Source organism: Chlamydotis macqueenii, chromosome 3, assembly GCF_036417535.1.
Source record: "Chlamydotis macqueenii isolate bChlMac1 chromosome 3, bChlMac1.mat, whole genome shotgun sequence".
Classification (NCBI taxonomy): Eukaryota; Metazoa; Chordata; class Aves; order Otidiformes; family Otididae; genus Chlamydotis; species Chlamydotis macqueenii.
In genome coordinates this window covers 23657537-23683889 of record NC_141558.1, presented here as the reverse complement: position 1 = coordinate 23683889, position 26353 = coordinate 23657537, and the positions used below count along the sequence as shown (strand labels likewise).

Here is a 26353-nt window from a genome sequence, read left to right as displayed (position 1 = left end):
TATTCAGCAGCTGAAATACTTGTTTTCATATCTCCCATTCTACATAGGACAGAGAAAGTACTAGAGCTAAATATTCTGTATTCTTATGAGCGCTCTATAACAATCAAGTTATTCGTTAGCTTATTTAGTTTCTCCTGTAGAAAAAAAAAAAAAACAATCTCTTTTATACAAGTGATTAGATATCAAACCACAGAGCCAAAGCAATGAGATATAGAGCAAGATTGAGTGAATAACTCACCCTGGTGATTAATCTGTAGGATACTCACCTGGAAGGAAGACTATGTCTCTACTACTCAATGAGAATATCAAGCAGAGAGTTAAGGCATTGAATATTTCACACTGCTTTCTTGACTTATTCAGTAATTCTCTTTTATTCCATTCCAGCTAGTTCTTCATAGTGTACCAGAGCAAGGTTAGGCCCAAGCAGTGCAGTTGCAAATGTTCAACTGCACAAGTAGTGACTTGGTACTACTCGGCTTTCAAACCAGGAGGTTAATCCCCCATCTCTCTTTTGATATATACACATAATTTGAGAAGCCTGAATTCCAAGTCCTTAGTCTACATGAAGTAGTGTCAGCAATTAAAAATAGCTCTTCCCATGAGATTATGCTTGTATTTTCCACTGTTCAGCATTTTGGGAGTCATCTCTCTCCATTTCATTTTGTGAGAAAGGCCTGGTTCAACTACCTGGTTTCCAGGGAGGGTTTATGGTAACGGATCCAGAGTAAGTACCAGTCTGGAGTTCAGTGCATCTTATAGTGCTGCATACAGAGTAGAATGGCTCTAAAGACACACTGGCCCAAGCTGGAGGGAAGAGGAGGCAAATATAGGTGACCTGGGTCAGGAAAACCAGGGTGGAATAAATAGTTGTAATTAGGTAGGTAAACTTCTGCCTCTGAAAGGTCACTCTGTTCGTAAGCTTCCTGGATGCTAAGCTAATCCTGAGCCTTTATGAGCTGAGCCAGGCCCAGCTACAGTAATGTTCTTTCGACAGAGTCCTGACTATGCCATGATGTAGCAGGATATGTATTGTGGCCCTCACTTGAGTGTTTCTGTTGGCTGGTTTAGGAACCTGACAAATATCCAGTTGTTGACTTTGTGACTTCCTTTCATTGATCCCTTCATATGTGGCTGTGCTATTTATTAGGAATCAAAAAATTGGAAGCTCCAACTCTTGCAATACTTAGTGGCTATCTTCTTACTTTAACCATCCCACTCTGACTGGTAACTAAAATACCAATAACAGTTATTATGACCTTTTTTTTTTTTTTTTGTATTTGCATGCTGTAGCATTAAGCAATATGAGTTAAATTAAAACCAGGGTTTATATTTCTTTCTTAATGTTGCAGGTGCACATATTCAGTTCCTGAATTTCTCTACTGAAGCAAACCATGATTTTCTTGAAATTCAGAATGGGCCTTACCACACCAGCTCTGTGATTGGCCAGTTTAGTGGAATGGAACTCCCATCACCCTTGCTAAGTACTACTCATGAAACACTTGTCCATTTTTACAGTGATCACTCAGAAAACAGGCAAGGATTTAAGTTGACATACCAAGGTAAGTAGGAACTAGTACAACGAACTTTATGGTTAAAAAGGAAAAATACAATTTTTTTTTTAATTTAAAAATATATTAGGTGTATACTATATAGTATTTTAAAAGCTGTGGATTGTTTAATCCATAGGCTGAACTTTTTTACAACTGAAATTGTATTGAATCGGAATCTTTATTTTACTGCTGTAAAAACCTGAAGCCAGGGTAATATCATTTGCCAAAGGTCACATAGCTGATACCCCTTTCCATCCCATTAAGGCGTACTGTTACTCACTGCTAATACTCACTGTCTTGTTTTCCAATTTATATAATCTTGTTATATTTAGTGTAATGAATGACGATTTCAAAATACAGAATGAGTTATTTTAAATATTCAGATGAAATTTTTTATAATTTGTGTGTTATATCTTTGCAGCCTAGACTTACGTGAAAATTAACAGGAAATGAAAAGACACCAGATGGCACACATTCTATATCTGTATTTTCAAATACATATATTAAATATTTGAACACATTAACTTTTTCTGGCCTTCTACTGTTGACTTTTTTCTTCATTGTTTGCGTGTGTTTTTTACCCATTAGTGACAATAAAATGTCATTAATTTGCGCATATTTCTAAAATATTAAAATAGTCTTACTGAAAACTCTTGAGCCCCGTTGTAGGATCTAAACAGTGTAATAAAACGGAATGGCTGGTTGAATTCTCATCTAACTACATTGAGGGAGATTCATGCCACCTTATTCTAGGCTATAAGTTTAGATAACTTAGTTAGGTTTTCATAAATATGTATATATGAAGGCCTATATGTTTGTATAAGCATATACGTGTTGTGGGTTAATCCTGGTGGGCAGTTAAGCACCATGCAGCTGCTCGCTTACTTCCCTCCTACCCCCAGTGGGATGAGGGAAAGAGAAAAGTTTTGGCGGCCAAGATAAAAAACTTTGTTTAATAAGTGAAGGATAAGGGGAAGAAGAGAGAAAGAAAACAAAACAAGGGATGCAAAGGCAATCGCTTATCACCTCCCACAGGCAGACTGATGCCCAGCCAGTTCCCAAGCAAAAGATGGCTAATGTCCCTAAACCTTCTTTTTTTTCCCTTTTATTGCTGAGCATAATTTTATATGCTATGGAATATCTCTTTGGTTAATTCAGGTCATCTGCCTGGTTGTGTCCCCCCCCAAACTATTGTGCACTCCCAATCTATTCACTGGCAGGACAGAGTGAGAAACAGATGGCCTTGATGCTGTGCAAGCACTGTTCAGCAAAAGCGAGAACATTAGTGTATTAGCAGCATTGTTTTGATCACAAATCTAAACCACAGCACTATATGAGCTGTATGAGGAAAGCTAACTCCATCATAGCCAGATCTAGTACACTATTTATTTGCATACACACATATATACATTTAGAATTAGATCATTTCTACGAAGTCAGTGGATAGAGGGGAAGATTCTGAGCACCTGAATTAAGATAATGCTCATAAAGCATGCCCACAAAGAGGTCACGTCTCTGTATTGCCTGTGGAGTTTTGTTGTGGCACATAGTCTTAGAAGTAGGGAATACTCTCACAACATCACACCCATCTAGTGTGATTTTTATTTTGGGCGGTCAAGGGTAATTGTGATTGGACAGATGGCTCTTTTTTTGAATTTTCTGGGGAAAAAAAAAAATTAAAAAAAATGGCAAATTTTAGAAGTGCCAAATAAATGAAATAGAAAACCATGTGGAATGTCTTCTGTATATTTTCCAGTGCTCTTTTTTCTAGTTCTAATTAGTGTGGTTTTCCTTACTGTAACAAGCCCGTCATAAATGGTGTTGAGTCTTTATAGGCTCAACTACATGTGATTAAATCCTGACTAACAGCATTTTCTGTTGTGAAATTAATAGTTAAATCTGAAGTTGTTTGTAGACTGTATAATATGTTCTTCTAGAGACAATGTTCCAGCTTGCTCAACAAGGTTTTGTGTTCCCTTTAAAGGAAAACATGCATTCATATTTTAGTGACCTGTGACAGTTTTAGCAGGGGGACAAGGGAGTAGGTTCATTTTGCTTCTAAATCATCACAATACTTAGCTTTTTGTGTCTTTATCTCTTCTTGTGTATCTGGATCAAAATATATTTATTGTACATGATATTCTATGATTTTGGCAAGGACAGTGATGTTTGTTTATGTTTAAGGAAATTATAGTCTAGATCAGATTTGGAAAAAAATAATAATTATATATATTTTGCTTGGTTGCCAGCATAATACGGTTGCCATAGATCTACTTCGAACTCCTCCCATGCGTCTGTTTTCACTGAGAGCCCAGTACCTGAACCCAGTGATACAACTGGTACTGCAAGGCTACTGTGACATCAGATGTGATGCAAGTTACATGTGGTTATTAATTTTTTTCCTTTAAAGTAACAAGAGGTTCTTCAGATCCAGAGTCACAATTTTTTATTAAAACTGAGGATAGTGATCTATTTCTCTATATATCTATATCAACAATGTACACTCGCAGCCCAGAAGGCCAGCTGCATCCTGGGCTGCACTGGAAAAATCATGACCAGCAGGTCAAAGGAGGTGATTCTGCTCCTCTACTCTGGTCTCGTGAGACCCCACATGGAGTACTGCTTCCAGCTCTGGAGCCCCCAACATAAGAAGGACTTGGATCTGTTGGAGGGAGTGCAGAGGAGAGCCACGAAGATGATCAGAGGGCTGGAGCACCTCTCCTATGAAGACAGGCTGAGAGAGTTGGGGTTGTTTAGCCTGGAGAATAGAAGGCTCCAGGGAAACCTTATTGAGATCTTTCAGTACTTAAAGGGAGCTTATAAAAAGATGGGGAGAAACTTTTTAGGAGGGCATGTTGTGATAGGATGAGGGGTAATGGTTTTAAACTAAAGGGGGTAGATTTAGCCTAGATATAAGGAAGAAATTTTTTACAGTGAGGGTGGAACAGGTTGCCCAGAGAGATGGTGGATGCCCCATCCCAGGAAACATTCAAGGCCAGGTTGGATGGGGCTGTGAGTAACCTGATCTGCTTGGAGATGTCCCCGCTTCTTGCAGGGAGGTTGAACTAGATGATCTTTAAAGGTCCCTTCCAACCCAAACTATTCTATGATTCTATTATATTATGGTTTTCTATACTTAGCCTGTCTCAGGCAGATGTATTTACCTTTAATTTATTCCATATATTTAAACAATATTTCCTTATCACTGCAGGAAGACTCTGATCTGTGCTATAGTCTATAGAACTACAGCTGCAGGAAAATGTATTGCTATAATTTGTCTATCTTTTTGTTTATTTTATTCATTTATCCAATATTGTTTGCTTCCCATTACAGCAGTTAAAAAAAAATAAAAATCAATAGTTATAGTCACATTTACCAAACCCATTCTAATGTCTTAATGAATGTGTAGCATATTAGGAAGTGCCCACAAGACTGCACGGCTTACTCCTAGTCGTATTTTTTTAAAGGTACTTACATTTACATTGAAATGGATTTAAGATTAAATTTGTTCTTTTACTGAATGATAGTAAGCTTGGTTCAATTCAAGAACTACTTTTTCATTAGTGAAAAAAAAAAGCACTATTTCTACTAACTAGAATACAACAAGTACCAGACTTTTTTTTTGCAGGGTGGATACTTTTTTTATAAAGATACCAATCTAAAAATAGAGAGAGATTGTTAATGGGTATACTTATTGAAGCAAATTTTCATGTCATAAAAAAATGAAGTTTTCTAGAGATCTTAGCATTTTATGAAGAATGAGGCTTTTTGATAACCCGTCATCTCAGGGGAAAGCAAAGACTATGAATATTGTATAGTGAATGATAGAATTAATAATGCTATTTCTCAATTTTTCTACTGACTTTCTGAAGACAGAAAAATACTTAAGAGACTGAAGCTTAATATAGCCTGGGTTTGTACTCTGAGCACGTTATTTTGGGGAGAAAGAAAAGCATATGCACACTGAGAATAGTAAAATATTTGCTTCCCATACTTGCAAGGAGCTAGTGCTGCTTCTTAAGCAGTAGCCTGTATATTCGCACAGCGCAGGACTTGAATATATAACCTAAATCACTTAGGTACTGTGTATTTCTGAATGCGTTAAAGAGCTTTGTCTCCTTAGCAGAACCCTAGGGAAGTTACAGTCCTGAATATCACTGCCAGACAGCTCCTTGTTTTCTTCTCTGATGTTTCCTGCTCGGATTTTGTTGTTACCTCAGCTTTGGAATTGCACTACATAAAGAATGGTGGATATTCCATTATGTTCAAGACTGAGTTACTGAATTTGGGTGTGTTGTGAAACCTCTGTTTCACTTGTGGCAGGAAGGAAATTCATACTAATTACCTGTTGAATACCTGAAGCAGTTAAGATAAATTTTATTAAATATTGCTTTTATTTCTTTTAAGATAATGAGAGGACTTTAAAAGTTCCTGATTTTTAAAATAGCAACATTTAAGTTTAATTACACTTTTTTCTGTTGTTGAAATATATATTGTGTGGTTTACTTCAAAAAACAGAAGAATTGAGAAAGAGTATCTCTTTTATCACAGCTGTGGTTTTGCCACGTATGAAAAGCAGCAAAGACAGGAAGCAACCAGAAATACTTAGAAGAACCTTTCAAAATTGCGTTTGACTGGAAACCTTAAGTTCTGCCTTTAGTAACAAGACAAGGGGCAACAGTTTTAAACTGAAGAAGGTTAGATTTAGACTGGACATAAGGAAGAAATATTTTAAGATAGGGTGAGACACTGGAACAGGTTGCCCAGTGAAGCTGTGGATGCCCCATCCCTTGAAGTGTTCAAAGTCAGATTGGACAGGGCTTTGAGAAACCTGACCTAGTGAAATATGTTCCGGCCTGTGGCAAGAGGTTTGGAACTAGATGATCTTTAAAGATCCCTTCCAACCCATGCTAGCCTAGTCTAGTCTAGTTTGAGAAGTGGATTTTGTTCTTGAGTCTGCAGTTATACACAGCATGATACTGAAAGAATGTACATTAAGTCTAAACGAAAGTTTTAAGTAGGCTGAATAATGAGCTTTCCTAACATTTGAGTGTTTGCATACTCAACTCACTGCTCATATAATTTTTTTTGTAAAGTAATTATTTCCATGTTGAAGTGTTATAGATCTATGTGGCACTTGCAAAGGAAATAAGTCACCCTAGTGTTAGCATGAGAAGGACAATATATTTGAATCACAAAACCAGAGATTAATCATATTTCTTCTGTGATTTACACTCTTTTCTTACCAGTGGAAAATATATTACATGAAGAAATGCCAAATGTCAATATGAGATAATTTCAAAATTCAAGTATTTGACTGCTGTCAGAATTTGAATTAAATCTGTTTTCCAGATTTCCTTTACATCTGGCTTCATTTCAGGCTCTCATTGGATTTTTTTTCTGCTGTGAAACGGTGTGTCATTTTTTAAAGCTCAATACCAAACAAGCCTTTGGGCCTGACACTCATAAAAAAGGCTTACTTTTGTGAGATGTGACATCAGGATTTGTGGGTAATATTTGATAGTGATGACTGAATAATTAATTACTCTGTTAAATCAGATATAGTTGTTGCATATTTCAAAAGAACAGAGAAGAATATAATTCATATTTGTATTAAAACTATAAAACAAATTCCCTGAGTGGCCTATAAATTGTTATATCATAGTTGGATGGATCACCTGACTTATAGTTGCTCCAATAATTTATGAGTCATCTATAGGATTTATATCAGAAGTCACATGCAGAGAGTATCTTCACATTTTACACCTTTGTTTTTTTTTTTCTTTTAAAATAAACCTGTGCTCTGCTCATGTGCAAGTGCTTTCACCCCTGACAGACTGACCTTCAAATTTATGCTCATTTGCTTTAGGTAGAGTTTCTACTCTTACTAAAACAAACAACAGAACAAATGCCAAATTTTTCTGTATATGTTTTGTTTATTTACAACAGGAGAAAAACATATGCATCTCTGAATAAACACTAACTAGATTTTTTTAAAGGTCGGCTTTATTTTTTCCATAGACAATCCAAGGGGCTTTAAGGGATGTTGTGCACATTAGGGAGACAGAGAGAGATGTTGATGTTCTTTCAAGATTTCCACTTTTATTTGAGCTGTTCTTGTGTTTTCTTCTCATGTAGATCAATGAGATAAGGTTTTTTTTTTTTCTGAAATGAATTTTTAAGTCTAACTTAAAAAATCTGAGACCATATTAAGTAAATTTAAAATGTAACTTATGAATACTGTATTGCAACAAATTAACCAATAAGGAGGGATATTTTTTTCATGTGCATTCATGTCCTCAAAAGGTTGTACAATCAAAGTTTAAAAGTTTCAGTATTTATTGCCCTTATTCCAAAACACTGCCGTTGTAACCATTGGGCAATGCAGTGCTGCACCTTGTCAAATAAAACTGTGAGATCCTCTGACCCTCCAGAATAATCTTCTACTGTATTTTTAATATCATTTACTAAGTAGCTTTTTATATAATCTAATATACTAGTCTTAATATGTCCTCTTGTCCTGGTTCTGGCTAGGATAGAGTTAATTTTCACCTGAGCTGGGAGAGGGACTGGAGCTGGTGGCACCTGTGGCTGGGGGACACAGCTGGGACAGGTTACTAATTAGCTAACAGCTGGGGTAGTTTACACAAATTAGCCAAAGGACTATGCCATCCCATGTGACATCATGCTCAGTATATAAAGTGGGGAGGGTGCTAAGGGGCATCTCCTGCTTCTTGGGAGGAAGCTGGGTATCAGGATCTGCTGTGAGCTATTGTATTGTAAGTTGTGTCCTTCAGTATTTTCTGTTATTGAGGTCTGTGTGTTTGTTTTCTATGTCTGTTTTGTTTTCTTCTGTTGTTCTCTTAAACTTCTTAAAAATATCAACGTAGAAGTTTTGCTGCCTTTTGTTTACCAATTCTCCTCCCTGTTCCACTCGAGGGTGGAGGGGTGAGTGAGAGACTGCATAGCCTAGTCCTGAGCAGGGCTAAATTATAACACCTGTACTCTTAAATAATCTTTCTATTACTTTCTTTTGTATAAATTTGTTGATAATAATGATACTATCTGTAGTAGTACTACACAAATGATAGCAGGGGTAATAATAGCATTAAAAATTAAAGAGCCATTACTAGGTTTAGCGCAAAATTTTATAATTAAGGTAAAATAAAGCTTTTTATATTTTCTTTCCAGTAGCAATTAATTCTAATTCTTAAGTTTTCATTTTCTTTTCTGAAGTTTTTATCATTTATGGGAAGAGGAGTCTGATTTATTAGAGAATTTAGGAATACTTCTGGTACTTCCATATCTCTTCCAGCTTTGTAATGTTACAAACACTGGATTCTGTGTTCACTAAATGAATTAGGGAAAAGAGGAAGGCTTTCTCAAGATAAATCTTCTATTTATTTCATAGCATGACTGTAATCAGCAGTGACTAAAAGAACTCATGACAGTAGCTGTACTTCAGTGAAGCATTCAAGTACAAGCTTCAAGTAAGCACTTAAGCACACCTAAGTTATACATTTAGCTTAGTCTTGCCAAAATGGCTTGTTTACTTATCTCATTGATAATAATAGGTATGTCTAGAAGGAACTTCTCCCTTGGTAGTTTTCTCTCACTATTCTAGGTTATGGAATACATTACAGAACTTATATTAATGTTTACTTCCTGTGTTGAGCGCTGACTTAACAATAAAAAGTACTTCTGTTCTCTTCCAGCTTACGAGTTACAGAACTGCCCGGATCCTCCTCCTTTTTTGAATGGCTATATAATCAACTCAGATTACAGTGTGGGTCAGTCAGTATCATTTGAATGCTATCCTGGATATGTTTTGAGGGGTCAACCTGTTCTCACATGCCAACATGGAATCAACAGGAACTGGAACTATCATTTTCCCAGATGCGAAGGTAACTTTTTATTAGTACCTTTGCCTCAGAACTCCCAATACTTTCTGGTTTGTTTTTTTTTTTTTTTTTACTTGTTTATATGCATGTAGGTAATGCAACTTTTTATGATGAACTGCACCTTTATCTTAATCTGTGATGTAAGCAGCTGAAGTCAGGATAGTATGTGCTTTCATAAATCATAAATATTTTATGATTCATGTTCCTCAGCAGTCATCTGTTATTCCTACTATCTGTCAGTTTTATGAGAACTCATGATACTGCTAGAAATTATCTTAAGCTCCATGTGATCTATTTTTTTTTTCCTTTTTTCTGGTTTGGTGTCAAGGAGGGCCTTCTGTTCAGGCACTGCCAAGCAGAATCTTTAACAAAGTGTTTTTAGACTCCTTTAGAAACGTAGGCACCTAATTTCGAAGTTCAACACTTCTGGGTTTATATAAATCATACACCTCTTCCTTTCTTCCTAATCCTGAGTTAAGCTTTTTGAGTCAAACACCTTAACCTGATTTTGATTTCTTCTGTGGTAGTTTTGTGATGATGTGTCTGCGGTGACTTATTTTCTCTCTTTTCTCACTAGTTAAGCTTTCAATGAATGTTATCAGCTAAAGAAACAATGTCTTAACAAATCCTTGTTAATAGTTTAATCATGTATTTCAGTAATTTAAAAATATTAATTACAAAGGAATAGCAGAGTTGTGATAGAATGTAAACCTATATATTATACAGCTACAAGATTTCAATGGCAAAAAGTTAGCATTGAATTAGCTTAGCAACAGTCTCTATGTGATACATCTTAAAGGCATAACAAATACAAAATAACATTTCCAATTATTTTGCTGTATATAGAGTGACATCTGTATAGATAGGACAAATTGGAACATGAGACTGGGGAAACATTGCAAAAAGGAATTTTAAACATATCAGATATTTTAACCATATGATATGTTATTGATACGTGTTCATAAAACTACATCAGTTTATCAGTTTGATTTTTAATTTTTTGAGAAATGAGGCTATTTTGCATAGTTTTATGAAAACTTCAGGGAAAAAAAAAAGTACTCTATACCTCTCACTTTCAGTTATATATTGTTTCTGATTAAAAAACAGTATTCAGCTAAATTGTGGGCAAGATTTGAATATATCTCCTCTGAAAGATAAATAGATACAAGTAATAAACTGGTACACTTTGTAATACTAGTTTCAGTTAGCAATCAGAGGTCTTAAAGCAAAGGAAAACACAAATAAGTATCCTATATCTAGGACTTATTTTGAAATATCATATACATTTGATGGATTGCCTTCAATTACAATTAAATCATGTAGGAAAAAAATAAATCACTTTATATTTGGATAGATCATTTAACCCCAAAAGATGTTAAATGCCTGACTAAATGCTTTCACTTTACATGTGAGAACTTCACTGGGTTTCCAGTATTTTGATGGTGACTGAAAAAAGCTATTTAGTGTTGGAAGAGTATGGTTTTGTTTTTTTCCCTGATCTAACACAAAATGAAGATATCTTTGGAGTCATAAAAAGACTTCAGAGTAGTGATATAGATGCAGCACTAAATGGCATAGCAGCCTTTTGGCTTTTTTATTTCTTATCCCTTCTTAATCCCTAAAGAAACATGTTTCCTAAAATAATATTGAAGACAGACAAAAATCTATATTAGGAGTATTATAGATTTTTGTGGTACAAATTAGCATTTTCTGTGTTTTCTTAGATGAAGTGAGAGTAAAGAAATATTTGTTCTGTTTCAATTTATATACAGGAAGAGAAAATAATGTAATAATGAGTAATATCAAGGCCATCAGTAGATAGGGAAAACAATAATAAAAACAAGCTGGTAAATGTTAGTGTCAAGTCTGGAAGCTTGCCCTGCTAAGGAATCTCACTGGATGTCTGTATTAGTGTTGTGAAAACAAATCTCGGGGGTTATCTGAGAGAAAATGAATGTGCCTGTAATGTTTAGCTAAACTACGGGTACTTGCCAAAAGCAGAATCAATGTCAAACATTCCTGCTCTGCCCAAGCAAACCAGCATTTTGCAAATATATTATTTTTTTATATATTTTTTTATATTGAATTGTTAAAAATTTGAAACTTTCAGAGATTTAATGAGCAATTGTGAGAATCGTGGTTGCCACCTAGAGCACTATGGCTAGAACTTCAGGACTTTCCTAGATTTTTTTCCTCTGGGTCATCAGAGATGTGTGGTGTATGTCTGTCTAGCACCTATTGGGTCATTCAGTTGTCTATCGTAAGCTAGTAAATCAAGCCTCTAGTCTACAGAGTTCTGTTCCCATTCAGAAGGCAGATTTGTTGGCTTTATGCTCTGTGATGAAAGGATGACATGGTTAAACTTCTTGTGTCATGAGGCTGAAGATGGGCATCCCCAAGTTCATAACTGACACTTGTCCTTGAGGTAGATGAGTTTCAGGTTTATAATACGAACTTTCACAGTACAAGCTTCTGTGCACCGTGCTTCCTATATGCATGAGCCTTTTCAAGGTATTTTCAATACTATATGGATTTCCTCTGCTTCATTCTAGATCATAGTACTTGAAGTCAGCCGTTTCTACTTCTCTAAGCCAAACAGTTACACCAAGCAGGGCCTATATTTACTGTGAACAGTTGTGGAAATTCATACAACAAAAGGGTTAAACAGGTATCAACCAGATTCTAGTATAGATATGTTGAATGGAGAGGAGATGAGCACAACGCACAGATCCAAAACTGTAGTCTGACACTGGAGGACTGTCCAAACAGAGCAAACATATGCATGCTTTTGGAAGCCATCCCTATTCTAAATCACATTCTCCACTGTGTAGGTGGTGATTTGAAATGTATTAAAGAGCTTAATCTGTGGGGAGAAAAATAGATTAATTTCTGCTCATGAGATTGTAGTAGAAGCTCGTCATGTAGTCATGCTCTAAGACTTCACTCCTGTGCAATCAGGTTGTCCTAATGACATACCATAGCTGTCTTGGCATAACATATGTAGCTGTCAATAAATGACTAACTAGATTTGTGCACCTTTGGGTGGATCTTTAAAAAATGTTTAGTGTCCTTCCTTGCACAATGTTGTGTCTGGAATTGGGTATGAATGAGCATGGGAGCACATAGTATGGTCTTCATTCATTTGTAAATCAGCATGTGGTCTGCTGTTAGGAGTTGAAAGTTTACAAGACTTGATTATATGCTTATCCATTTAAAAAGTATGTGTTTCTTCATAGCCATCATTCAAAGTGCAATATAATAACTTCATTAATTTAGAGTGATTTGTTTATTCAAACTACAGCTATTTTTGTCTTGTGTGAAATACAGCCTGTTATTTCTGTTTAGTTTTCAGTCTTCTGTGATTTTTAAGGATGTTTGGAGAAAGCCTAGTATCAGCTCTGTGTATTGCTTATTCTAATAGAGCTTTGTTTTCTGTGACACTTTCTTTTTTTCTGAGACAATTTCTGATCTGTCATGGTGAAGAATGATATAAGAGCAATTAGGCTATCTTTACTGAGATATAATCAATCAATTTGCATTCTTTGTAGAGTATTAGAGAATAATATAGGCAAAATAAAATTTGCAATCGTTGATATATCTATCAAATAAACTCGAAATATATTTAAGTATAAAACTTCTATCAGAAAAATTCTATATCTTAACTAGAATTTAAAGGATTTTCCACTTATCACTATATTAGTGTGAGCATACTACATACTGACATCAGGATAAATTATATGTAGTAAGCCTACTTGTCAAAGCAAGTTTTTAGCTGTCATCATGGGATACTGTGGAGAGAATAGACCAGATTTCTCAGACCAAGCAATCTGAGCATGGCATAAATGTAGGGGATTTGAGAAGAGTAAGAAATGGCCTCAAGTTGTTGTCCCAAATCTGGGTTCATTTACCCAGTGTACAGTACGTTGATCTTATATACGTATAAACTTTATAACCAAAACTGTTTAGCAGCACTGACTGGAAATAAGGTAGGTCTAGGTTGTATCAGCCAGGAATTATCTGTAACAAACTGCTAACAAATTCAAACTTAGCTCTACTTCAAGCAAAATTGCTTTGAAATTGCAATAGCATTAACAATCTACCAGTTCTAAATGTCGCTCAGGAATTGATACTACACTCAATTCTGATGATCCAAAATGTGCAGTCACTTGCATAACAAAGGGAGGGCTCTCGATCTGGAGGAGTGTCCTTAGCATCCCAACCTGAAGGGACAGTACCCAACTGCAGACCCACTGCTTCAAGGAGGACTAGCTCAAGCTTGCCCTCCAGTAGGCTCCATTTGTACCCCAGTCAAATCTAACCTGTGGTCATATATAGTCGCGTCAGTTCTCATTAGCCAAAGGCTCCACTTTAAAACAGTAGTATACTTTTAGAAGCTTCCTAGCTTAGTGCAAGTGTACCTGCCACAACAAGAAGTGTGACATCCTTTTGTGTTTCTCAGACCATCTTCCTTTCCCCCCCCTTTCTCTTTTTCCTTTTTCATCACTTTTTGAAAGGTAAAAAAGAAATTAAAAGATTCTAAAGGAAAGTCGTAGGAACCTTGGCAATAGTAACATGAGCATTATGATGGGAGTTAATGAGAAAATTTCCAGAGCCAGACTAAGTGCCCACAAATGAGATTAAGGTCTCACTCTAACGAGTGAGACTCATTAGTTTGCACTAATAGCCATATGTCTACTCAGATTCATGCTTATGTCCATAATCAGTCAATTCCCCCAAACTGAGACTCAAAAGAGAGCATATTATTATGTTTGCTACCCTTGAATTTAATCAGCCACGCTTTCGTGGCATTGTTTTGCCTACAGATTGCATTCAGCAAGTGTATGCTAGTTTCTGTCTCTATCTTTATTTTACTTGTCATAAGAATAATCAGCATATAAACTACAATTGAAGTACCGTTAAAAATGGCTAAAACCAGTCAGAAATAAAGTATAATGTGTATATATATTTTTTTTTTCCCTTCTCCAGAATTTTATTACAGTTCAGTTAGGATTCAGTTGTATGGAAACATACAAGCTTTGTTTGCTTGTTTTTGTTTCTTAATCATGAATGCAAGCAAATGTGTGCTGATTTAGTTTCAATAATTTTGTATAAAAGCAATATTCCCAGTAGATTGTGATGAATTTTGAGAAAAGAAATCTGAAAGACATTAGGATAAATTAATCCTTAGAAATATCAATACTTTCTGTCTCTGAGAATCAGCCAACCAAGGAAAACTGCTGTCTTTTAGACCTAGATTGTCTTGTCCTTTGGAGGTTTTAGAATTTGGGAGTATTTTGATATTCCATTTGTAACTTGAAAAAAAGTATGTTTCTCCTACTAATTTTTCATTTGCTTTCTTTTCAGCTCCTTGTGGTTATAATGTATCTGCTCAGAATGGTACAGTTTATTCCCCAGGATTTCCAGATGAGTACCCAAATTCCAAGGACTGTACTTGGTTAATTATTGTACCTTCAGGCCATGGGATTTATATCAACTTTACCTTACTCCAAACTGAACCTGTGAATGACTACATTGCAGTTTGGTATGCAATTTTTAAAAACAAAAGTGATTTTTTTTTTTTTTCTGATTGATTTATCATCTCTCACTGTCCCAAGCTACAGCTTTTGCTTAATATTGCTCTTTAGGTTGTCATAAGTGCTGAAGAACAGCATAAAAGTTCTACAACTATATGGAAAAAAAATATATATATATCTCACTGAACTTTTTAAGAATATTGTTCCAAAAGTACTTTGAAATTCAAACTCAGTTATCAATCAGGTCTTGTTTGAGCAATCTGTTTTTGAAGTGGGGCCATGTGAGGTCAGTGATGTAACAACCTGCATTCTGTTGAATTACATGTTCCGTGAACATATGAGGCGATATATGTTACTTGTAGCAATACTTTTTTGCCATCTTTACTTACTATCTAATTTAGGCATTATTTAAGGTTTTCTTAGCTTTTCTTAGTATCTTAATATGACTGAGATATACTGTCTATATGTCTTCAGCCAGGGTTTCAACTCTTTTAGCTCTGTGTTGTTAAGCTTCATATTTTATGTTCACCTTCTCTGAACTTGTGTTTCTTGCCTCCAAAATCCATCTCAACTTTGTGTTCTCAGCTGGTGGAAGAGGTCTCAGGGCTATCTAACCTCTTACATAAGAAATCACTGCACTGGAGAGCAGGCATAGATGATGCTGAAGTTTTTATGTACTTTCTCCTCTGTGGTTAACCCTGTTCCTTACCCCACATAATGTGCAAACTGAATTCTCTCTCATGTATTCTACAGATAGTTCAGCAAAAGGACAGTTTGCACAGCATATAGGATGTTATTCCTGTGTGATTCAGCTGCTCCTATCTCCCAGGTAGTCCACTATTCCTGTACCTATTGTTCTCTGGAGTGAGTTTTCTCCAGACAGCAATATACTATAGTCCCTATAATACAGGGAAAATCCAGTCAGTTTATAGAGATGAGTAACTGTTTCTGAACTGCCGTTAGGCTACCTCTGGCAGTTGCATTACCTAGAAATCCAAGTCTAAAATACATCATAGGTTGTCCTCTCTGGCATGTTAAATAATAATAAAAAACAAAGCCTTCACTGGTAAAGATCTAGCTGTAACAATATCTTGTCTTTTTGCCTAAGCAATCAAGTCCTAAAATTGTGTCAGCTTTTTGAACTTGTTTGTCTGAGATAAGTGCTGAATTCCTGAAATGTTATATTCTTTCAACAAAGATTTTAAACCAACTGTTTTACAGCTGATTTCTCTCTGTTCCCAATTGCCCATGAATTACAAACATGTTTTCTTTAGAGCTATTTTCTGAAGTGTTCAGGATAGCTTCTGAATTTGCTGGGAGGAGGCTGTTTAGTGTAATTTTGTTTAAGTCATTGATGTATATGCCATTCACTTCTGTATGAGAAGTCAAATCTTAATAGAAAAGCTTCCTTCCCCTCCCCCTGAATCAGGCTTTTAAAATTAAAATATAAGTAAATTATCAAGTTCCTATTCATTGCTTTCACTCTTGTTTTCAAGGTAGCAGGAAGAAAAAAATACAATTTTATGCTAAATCACCTAAAGTTTATTTTTTTCTTGTTGTTGCTAATACCAGAGTAGGAATTGGAAGCCTGAATAATCCTGAAAAACTGTACAAGAGAAAAATAATTTAAATTACATTTTTAGATATACAAGTTGTACATACAATTTATACACACAACATACATTCTTTTAAAACTCTAACTCCATCCATATGGTGGATTCTTTTTATTATGAACACATTATCTTGATAGGTTTGAAACAGACAAATATTTTTTTTTTTATTGCTTGGCTTTGTAACAATACAACTGCAGTAAACAAATATTCCTCTGACTTCAAGAGTGTGAAAAATTGAAAGCTAATAGCTCTCAGAGACCTTCTAGATAATCTCCAACCTTCTAAAATATGTAACACAAGTTTTTTTTTAATTCAGTTTAGATCCACTATATGCACTATACAAAAAGACCAGAATTAAATGTTGCAGACCTCAAAAATACTTCAGTTATAAATGCAGGGGATTTGGGGTTTTTTGGTGATTTTTTTTTTTTAATTTTTTTATTTTTTATTTTTATTCTGCCTGTTCATTCCTGAATGTTCTACATGATGATACTGTAAATGAATGCAGCCTGACATTAGTGGAGTATATTTCTCTTTAGATGTCTATCCTACTGATCAGAAACAATTGTAGGATCTGAGTCCAAAATGTTAGAAATATGATAGAAGAGTTTTCCAGATTTTTTTTATTTTTTATTTTTCCTTAGCTGATTTGTACGTTAGAATTTTTGGCAGGAAGAGACAGAGAAAATTGCAGTCACCCAATAAATTTCTTGCCCATGGAAATATAAAAGCCATTGTAAAGTAATCCTTGTCTCCCCAAAAATATTAGGGTTTGAATTTAGAGTATTCTATGTTTCTAGAAATGAAAAGGAAAATAACTTATTTTGAATCATTAGGAAAAATATTTTATACAAAAATTTAACTTGCTCTCCAGAGAAAATAATTTAAATGTTAAGTGCCATATTTCTTCAGCTGATTTTTTTTTTTTTGTTTCCCTTCCTAGGGATGGTCCTGACCATAATTCGCCTCAGCTGGGAGTTTTCAGTGGGAACACAGCTCTGGAAACGGCTTACAGTTCCACTAATCAAGTCCTCCTCAAATTTCACAGTGATTTTTCAACAGGAGGATTCTTTGTCCTCAATTTTCATGGTCAGTTTGCTTTATATGTTTAACATCAAATTACCACAATATTTCGTAACTTTATGACGTACTGAATGACCTTTAATAAATTTCCTATGATTCATGGATGTGCCACTTCTTTTCAAGTAACAGTACAAATTAGTTTTTAAAATCACACACTAAAATTTTTTTAACAATGTTAATTTATGTCTTTGAATAAACTGCATTCTGTCTTTAATGTTAATAATCGCTATCTAATATAAAGCTTTTACTTTTTTAATTATTTTGCCTCGTTTAATAGTTAACTTTCTTTTAACCTTCTGTAATAAAATTCTTTACCAGCTGACCATGCTAGGGTTCATGGTCAGGAATGTTGAAGAGATGCTGTGGGAGGGTTCAGCAACATCTTTAAGACTGATATCCAGCAAAATACTTTGTTCAAAATTACAGTCAGGGCTACAGGCCATGCAGATTAGGCATCTAACTCAAGTCAAATGCTGAATTCCAGTTCTAATTCACCCAAATTACATATATTAAATGGAGGATTGTTAGTCTTCTGGACAGTAATTCAACAAGATAGGGTAAATTAATTCACAAAGGCAGGAGAAAATGCCACAGAAAGAGTACCTTAAGGTATGTGTTTTCATGGGGAAGTCTTTATGAAACTAGTAGTCAGAGTCTGAAATGTTTTTCTTGTCTGTGGTTTTCTCCTGAAAGAAGGGTGTGATGCGTAGTAAGCTAAAGCATTTACCTGAGAAGCAAAAACTAAAGTACCTGGCTTTAGTCGTCATGCAGGAAACGTATAGGACCCACAACAAGATAGTGCCTGAGAAGCAGACTACAGCAAATGGTCAGTGAGAGCATTTTCCAGCCTTAAGTTGCAGGTACATACGCATGTATTCAGTATTTCAGGGCTGATGACTTCAGATTAAAAAAAGGCAAGATACCTACTCTGTTGCAGTACGTAGTGCATTAATCTAGCACGGGGGAAAAAAGAATGAATCTGCTTCTCTCTCTGTACTGTTTCTTTATTTTGCCTAATAAAATTTTGTATAATATCACATGGGTCGAAATCATGTACAATATGAACAGTGTCCATGCTTTTAATTGAATTCAAAGCAGTGACTTAGGCCACTGCTGAGGAAATCTTGTAAACGGGCTTCTCAGACACAAAATTGAAGGGATTCCTATTTTTTGAGCCCATGTGTTGGAAGACAGGTATCTTGGTTCAGTGGAGACAAGGGCCTCACTGGACATACATATAAGTACAATTTTAAGTTCTTGGAAAATGTTACTGCTGGAAACCTGCTTAGTGTCTATTTCTTAGATACGTGCTGTGACAAGTGTCTAAGCAGGTTGTAAAGCTTTTTTTCTCAGGTTTTCTCCAGAAAAACTGGTGCTATTAGATGTATATAATAAATACATGTATGTTTATATATATGTTTATATATTCTTTTTTATATATATAAAATCAGGAACAAATAGATAAGTACAGAGGAAAACATACATGCTTTCTCCTCCTTATCCTTGGCAACTCTCCATGAATTAAAAAACTGAACCTCTCCATGAGTGAAAAACTCTGGGTTTTTTTTTCTCCTTATACAATTGCTTTACAGTCATGGGGTGTGTAGAAGCTTATATACAAGAAAAGGGCTGATTCCCAATGTTTTGTGTTTTTTTAATCTCTCAAAAACAGCAAATGGATAAGACGATCAAGTTACTAGGTGAATTTGTGTTCTTGACTGTGATTTAGTTCCATGAAGAGGAGAGTTTTCCTATAGTATGTGCACTCTGATCACCATCTTCAATCTCTGGTTTGGATTTTTTATCCAGAAATGGCTTCTTCAGCTGTTGTAGGCATTCTACTACATTTTGGAAACACATCCATCGTTGTACTGGTCCGCTTCCTTATGAGATTGCTTACAATTTGTTGAAACAGAATTGAAGAGTAGAGAAAAGATTATATTTTGAAGTAATCGTAGGGGGTTTTTTTTATTATTGTGTAACTTAGAAATTATTATTATTGTTACTACTTCTGTTTCTTCATAGAGTAAAAATATATAGTTAAATCCTGAGAAAGATTAACTCCAGGTGTGCTTAAATTAAGAATGAATATGACGTGCCAGCTATGTGACAGGTAGTTAGAGATTTTCCAGGAAATCTAAGTAATCTGTGATTTATAACCTTTAGCCTTGTCACGTGATGCAAAGATAGACACATGAAACAGCAGCCTGTGGCTGCAAAAATCTCCTCATAAATATCATAACTGCATCCAATCCTGCAATGGATCTATGTCTATCTAGGCAGTGTAATATACTGTCTATACTTTTTTTTTTTTAAAGATAATATGTAGCTTAATGACATTAAACTTGGAAAATGTTGTAACTGAGAGACTATGAGGTTCAGTGCAGCTTTGGTAATTTGGGAAGTGTGAACAGGAAATTAATTTTTTGTAAAATAAATCTTAACACCAGTATTTTATCTTTTTTTCACCTAAATTTGCAGCTTATCAGCTGAAGAAATGCCAGCCTCCACCCACGGTTCCACATGCGGATTTGTTTACAGAAGATGATGACTTTGAAATAGGTGAAAAAAAAAAAAACTCCTTTTCTTTCTTAAATTTTCACTTGAATTCTAGTTAAACTAAACTATTAATATATTGACTCTTCCACTTCAGATTTTGGTATACTTCTGTTTGAGGGTTTTTTGGGGTTTAACTTTTTTGTCAATAACTTTTTCAGGAGACTTTGTGAAGTACAAGTGCCATCCTGGTTTCACTCTTGTTGGACAAGATATATTAACCTGCAAACTGAATGCACAGTTGCAGTTTGAAGGATCCTCTCCCTCTTGTGAAGGTAAACACATGTTTGCATGGTCTGCATATCATTAAGGTGCATCCTTTTTTATTTTCCTATATATTAAGCATCACATTTTTGGGCACTGTAATTTCATTAATGTTTAAAGGAAAAGTTTTCCTTTTATTTTTTTTAATGTCTAAGAAGTGCACGCATTTTCAAATTGGTCCCTAAAATTTTTGCATCAAAAGACAATGACTTTAACTGTTTAACTACACCATTAATGAAGCACTAATTTCTAAAGTTCATTGCTATGTAATTTGCATATTGTATTTCAAACTAATTTTTGGATTCATTTCTTATATTTCTGCATTTAACCTGTAGTTCATAATTGTTTACATTGTCCTTATTTGGATCAACTTCACATTTTTTAAAGATGCCAGAAAACTTTTCTTTCTTCTGGGCTGTGCCACTTCGTTGTAGTAGGCAAGAAATATATTTAAATGATAGAAAGCCAGGTTCTAGGGTACTATATATGAGACAAGTCTGATAGTATAACTGTTAGGCAAGAAAAATAAATCTCAGTGACCACTTCTATATCATTCTGAATGAATGACCGCCAGAGCAGCTATAATCACACCACACCATGCTTTTTCTAAAAGCTCCCTTTTCCTTCCTGTCTGGTCTGTCTGAGGACAGATTTTCTTACAATGGTTGGTACTTTGATAACTTGCCAGGTATTGTCTAATGTGCAGAGCCCTAGGCACTCTACAGAACATGCTGTTATTGTACAGGTATGTTTATCAGTAGTTCACCAGTTGTGATTTGTGTTTATACACGTGGAGCCTCTGCTGTCACCCTATGCCTACATCCTCTTTCTACAAATGTCTTCCTGCCCCGCCCCTTGCAATTTCCTGTTCCTTGTCTGGGTTTTTTTGTTGTTGTTATTGGTTAGGTATTTTTTTTTTTCTTCTTCTTTGCAGACCGTTCTTACAATGGCCAATTCTCATCTGGAACATTTTCAGAGGTTTCCAAAATGCTTGCAATCAAGGTGTCTGTGCTTTCTTGAGTGTGATTGTCTTTCAAAAGCAATTTTCTAGCAATTTTCACTTCTCTGGATTGGTGACTTTCCTCTATATCTATTGCATTTCCTTCCCTGGCTCCATTTCTTTCATGTATGTGCAGTGAGTTTCTTGAGTTAGTGAAGAATATCTCAACATTTTATGACAATGTTCTGTGGATCATTGTAAATTGATCTCAGGTTTTTCAAACTGTAATTTTGAATCTTATTCGAAAATCCTCTGTCCCAGATTCTAAAAATCTTCATATACTACAGTGAGTAAACACAAGTTCATGTAGCCAGTTTTAACAAGATACTTAAAGTGCACCTCTTTTGATATGATACCTGTGGAAACTTAGCTGAAAAAGCACTCATATAAAGGGTTGTGATGGTAACCTTTTAGATTAACCCAACTCTAAACTTTTCTGGCAGAATAAACCATCACACTTTCAATTTTATTAGCTCACTTGCCTTTACTTTTGTCTGGACTGTATCTGTGTAACATCTAGATTTTGCTTACAGCCCTCAAATCTGAATGACCAGTAAATAATTTGTTTCATGAGTAATTTGACTAGTGGTCATTTCCATAACTCCCTAAGATGTTGAGGAAAAGAAGCTGACAAAAGGCAGTTGTATCCTTACCAACTCTGCTGTTAGTTTTTAAATATGACATGTTTACTAAAATCCATTCCAGAGGTACTTACTATAGTACCATATATTCTTTCCAAATCTCCTGTGCTTTGCAACTACTTTTTTTTTTTTGGTCATGCTTAGCTGATCATAGCCATTTCTTAAAGCATAGTTTATCCAGAGAAGTGATAGTTTTCCAATGTTGAAAAGAATAATCGAATCCTAGAGTAGTTTGTGTTGGGAGGGACCTTTAAAGGTCATTGTCCTAGTTTGCAGGGATGGGCTTAATTTTCTTCTCAGTAGCTGATGTGGATTTCATATGTGAAGAGTGTTGATAAACACACTGGTGTTATGAGTTGTTCCTAATGAGACCAAGGATGCTGTCTGGCTTTCCAGGTCTTGCTAATGTGCAGGTGCAGGAAGCTGGGAGGGATATAGCCAGAACAGTTGACCCAAACTTGCCAAAGAGCATATTTCATTCCATAAGTGTCATGCTCAGTATATAAGTGGGGATTGCCCAGGGGAGGCGTCTGTCTCTCAGTCTCTTTCCCTCTCATTCCTTTTGCTTGCTGCTCAGTTTCGTTTCAGAGATCACTGCTTGGGATGGGCTGTATTGGCCACTGGGAGAGTGGGTGGTGAGAAATCGTTCATTGTTCATTTTGTATATTTTAGTATTCTTATATTCTGTTGTTATTGTGGTTTTCCTTTGCTATTCTAGTAAACTGTCTTCATCTCAACCCATGAATTTTCCTTTCTTCCCAGTTCTCTCCAACATCCCGCTGGGGAGGGGGAGGTAGAGTTGAGCATCTGAGTGATGACTAGGGTTAAATCACAACAGTCATTTAGTCCAATCTGCCTGCAAGAAGCAGGGACATCTCCAGCCAGATCAGGTTGCTCAGAGCCCTGTCCAACCTGGCCTTGAGTGTGACATATGCACCCTCTTCCAGTGTTCCACCGTCCTCATTGGAAAAAAAATTCTTCCTTGTATCTAGTCTAAATCTACCCTCTTTCAGTTTAAAACCACTGCCCCTTGTTCTGTCACAACAGGCTCTGCTAAAAAGTTTCTCCTCATCCTTCTTATAAGGCCCCTTTAAGTACTGAAAGGTTTCAGTGAGGTCTCTCCAGAGCCTTCTCTTCTCCAGGCTGGACAACTCCAACTCTCTCAGCCTTTCTCCATAGAATGATAGATGTTCCAGCCCTGTGATAATTTTTGTGACCCACTCCATCTGGTCCATGTCTTTCCTGTGCTGATGACTCCAGAGCTGGATGCAGTACTCCAGGTGGGGTCTCAGCAGTGCAGAGTAGAGGGGCAGAATCACCTCCCTTAACCTGCTGGCCACACCTCTTTTGATGCAGCCTAGAATATGTTTGGCTTTCTGGGCTGTGAGCGCTGGCTCATGTCCAGCTTTTCATCCACCGGTACTCTCAAGTCTGCTCTCAGTTCATTCATCCCCTAGCCTGTATTGATACCAGGAGTTGCCCTGACCCATGTGCAGGACCTTACACTTGGCCTTGTTGAACCTCATGAGCTTCATATAAGCCCACTTCTCAAGCTTCTGTCTGTGTCTCACTGTGTCAGTGAATTACTGTGTCTCACTTGCTGTGAAAAGTCTGACGGCATTACTGATTTCTCCAGGATACTTGAAATTTGCTGCTTTGAAGACCAGCTCTTAATCTACAAGTTTCTTTAGTAGATTTTAACATAACATAACAAATATTTCAATGAAGCTGATACTTAATCAGTAAAAGCCATCTTCTTTTCTTAAAAATAGTTTTATAGCACAAGCAAATGATATGATGAGTTAAAGCAGGTTGTGGAACTGTGTAATGTCAACCACTCTTCATAACTACTGAGCACTTTCACTGCACGTCTGATGGGACATGCCACATATGTAGCCAAACTTCTGCTCAGGAATAAGTCTCGTATATTGAACTAAGGGAGAATATTTATCATTATTCATCTGACAATATGTTTCTGACTAATGGTAATTTGCTGGTTTACTTGTACTTGCTGCAGATTCATGAGTCAGAGCCCTTGTTGACTGTATTTTCTCAAGTTGTTCTTCTCTTACTCTGAAGAATATAGGAAGTCAACAGTGTATTTTGTTTTAAAATAATGAGAAAGAGAAGCTACTGTCATTAAATGCGTGCAACACTATTCTTACACAGAAGCTTATGTGAAATTTCTGGGTGTAATTTGGCTACAGGTGTTTTTATTTCAAAAGACAATCCCTAAATTAAAATTGTCAGAAGGATTCTTACTACTCTATATACCATTACCCCAAAGGCTTTCCCTCTCTTAGGATGTCTTCTATAAAAACCAACTTTATCTTTTAGAAATACTGTCTGCTGCAGCTACTACTGTCAAATATTAGCAGAAAGGGACACATGCCAAGGAAAAATTATTTGATTGCCATTTTCTTCCCAGCCCACATCTTGATGGTATATTCTCGCTTGCATATTACATCCCTCCTTTTCACAGGCTGACATTTTTTATCTCCGATTGGAGAAATTTTTTTAGCTAAACAAGATGAGGAGTAGGAGAGGAAGAGGGGATTAAAAAAATCTAATATTTCTTCCTGCATTTGCTGGCATAATGATACATATTCTACAGTTTATTAGAGCAGACCAAAGAAGAAAATGCTATGACAAAAATGAATACTACATAGTTTTTACTTTTTCACACTTCCCCCCTTCTTAAGTCCCTAAATAATTGGAGTGGGTTTTAGGTAGGTGGTTTGTAACTTATGCTATGAAGTTATGCACAAATTAAGGAAAATTACCCTGAATTTTGTGCTAAAAGCTCAATCTGTGAGTGTCTTTGAACACTCAGAAAAGAACTGGTTTTAGTTTCTTTTTTCTAAACTTTGGTGCCATCTAGAAACTGGTAGTCCTCAGACGATGAATCTGTAAGTTAAGTTTGAAACTCATATCTTTCTCACTTAATGTACCTTTATTTAAAATATTCTAAAGAATCTGCAGCAGTGAATAGAATGTTGCATTGTCCAACTCAGGCCTGTACACTTTCTCTTACCTTCCACATGCAAGTCTGGAAAGCTGTATCTAGGTTAGAGAAAGGACAGGAATAAGCCAGCTGCTCAAAGGTAAAGGTCTATGCACTATGTAGGAAAGTGATGGTTTATTTATATGTGAATTAATTGATAAAATTCCTATTTTGTTTGCATTGTTGCTTCTGGTGGAGGGTTCAGGTTTCTCCCCAATGTACAGAACAGAAGGTAAAGACTGGACATATTTCATAAAATATAATTTCCTTCTCTACCAGTATGCTTAATTTCTCTGAAAGGACAATTAAAGATAAAGTCCTGACGCTGTCTTCAAAAAGTTTGTAGTAAAATTCTTCTTGGCTACAACTAAACCTATTTTCACCTCCAAGTTTGTAAAGGCCAACTAAGGGAAATAGTCCAGTTTTTAGTGTTTGTTTCTGATAGTTATGTCTGGTTTTTTTTCCCCTGATCATTTTTCCTCTGTTGTTACTTTTTTTTCACCTTTCCTGTAATCTTTAATTTATGCAAGTACTTGGGTACTGTGACAGATAGTTTCCAGGAATGCATTTCTCAAGACATATTTGTGAATCTTACACAAAAAAACCCCACTGTTAAAATACACATATATTATGAAAATGTGGACAAAACGTATCAGACTTCAACAGCAAGCAGACAAGAAATAATCAGTCCTGTATGAGAGGCAAAATGTTAAAGAAAAACAGTAACCAATAAAAGAATTTCTAAATTAAATTTAATACTTAGGATATAAAATTTACAAAATTTTAATGTAGTATACTCCTTGTCATATGCAGAGATCATAAACGCCTATGAATACCAGGTGAAACTATTAATAAAATCCTATGAATTCGAAATTTAAGTAACAGTAGAAGTGGTTGCTGAGAAGGCCTTACTTGGATGGCTTGAAGTATTCTGTATCTAAAATAAACCCTTTGGCTGCACAAAACATGTATGTTTTTGTATGTTTTCAAATGATCTGGTGTGCCTGAAACCATAGAATCATAGAATCTTTAAGGTTGGAAAAGACCTCCAAGATCATCAAGTCCAATCATCAGCCTAACACCACCAAGACCACTAAACCATGTCCTGAAGTGCCATGTCTATATGTTCTTTGAACACCTCCAGGAATGGTGACTCCACCACTTCCTTGGGCAGCCTGACCACTCTTTCAGTAAAGAAATATTTTCT

The 26353-nt window shown here is 35.7% G+C and overlaps 1 protein-coding gene across 1 annotated transcript in view; it reads left to right on the top strand.

Moving 5' to 3' along the window:
• Positions 1–26353, top strand: part of CSMD1 (CUB and Sushi multiple domains 1) — a 1203024-nt gene that overhangs the window by 1062745 nt on the left and 113926 nt on the right. The window contains exons 41-46 of the mRNA XM_086744017.1: positions 1350–1559; positions 9266–9454; positions 14816–14993; positions 17542–17687; positions 20163–20243; positions 20399–20512. Coding sequence (XP_086600143.1) covers positions 1350–1559; positions 9266–9454; positions 14816–14993; positions 17542–17687; positions 20163–20243; positions 20399–20512 — 918 coding nt within the window. The remainder of the gene's footprint in view (positions 1–1349; positions 1560–9265; positions 9455–14815; positions 14994–17541; positions 17688–20162; positions 20244–20398; positions 20513–26353) is intronic.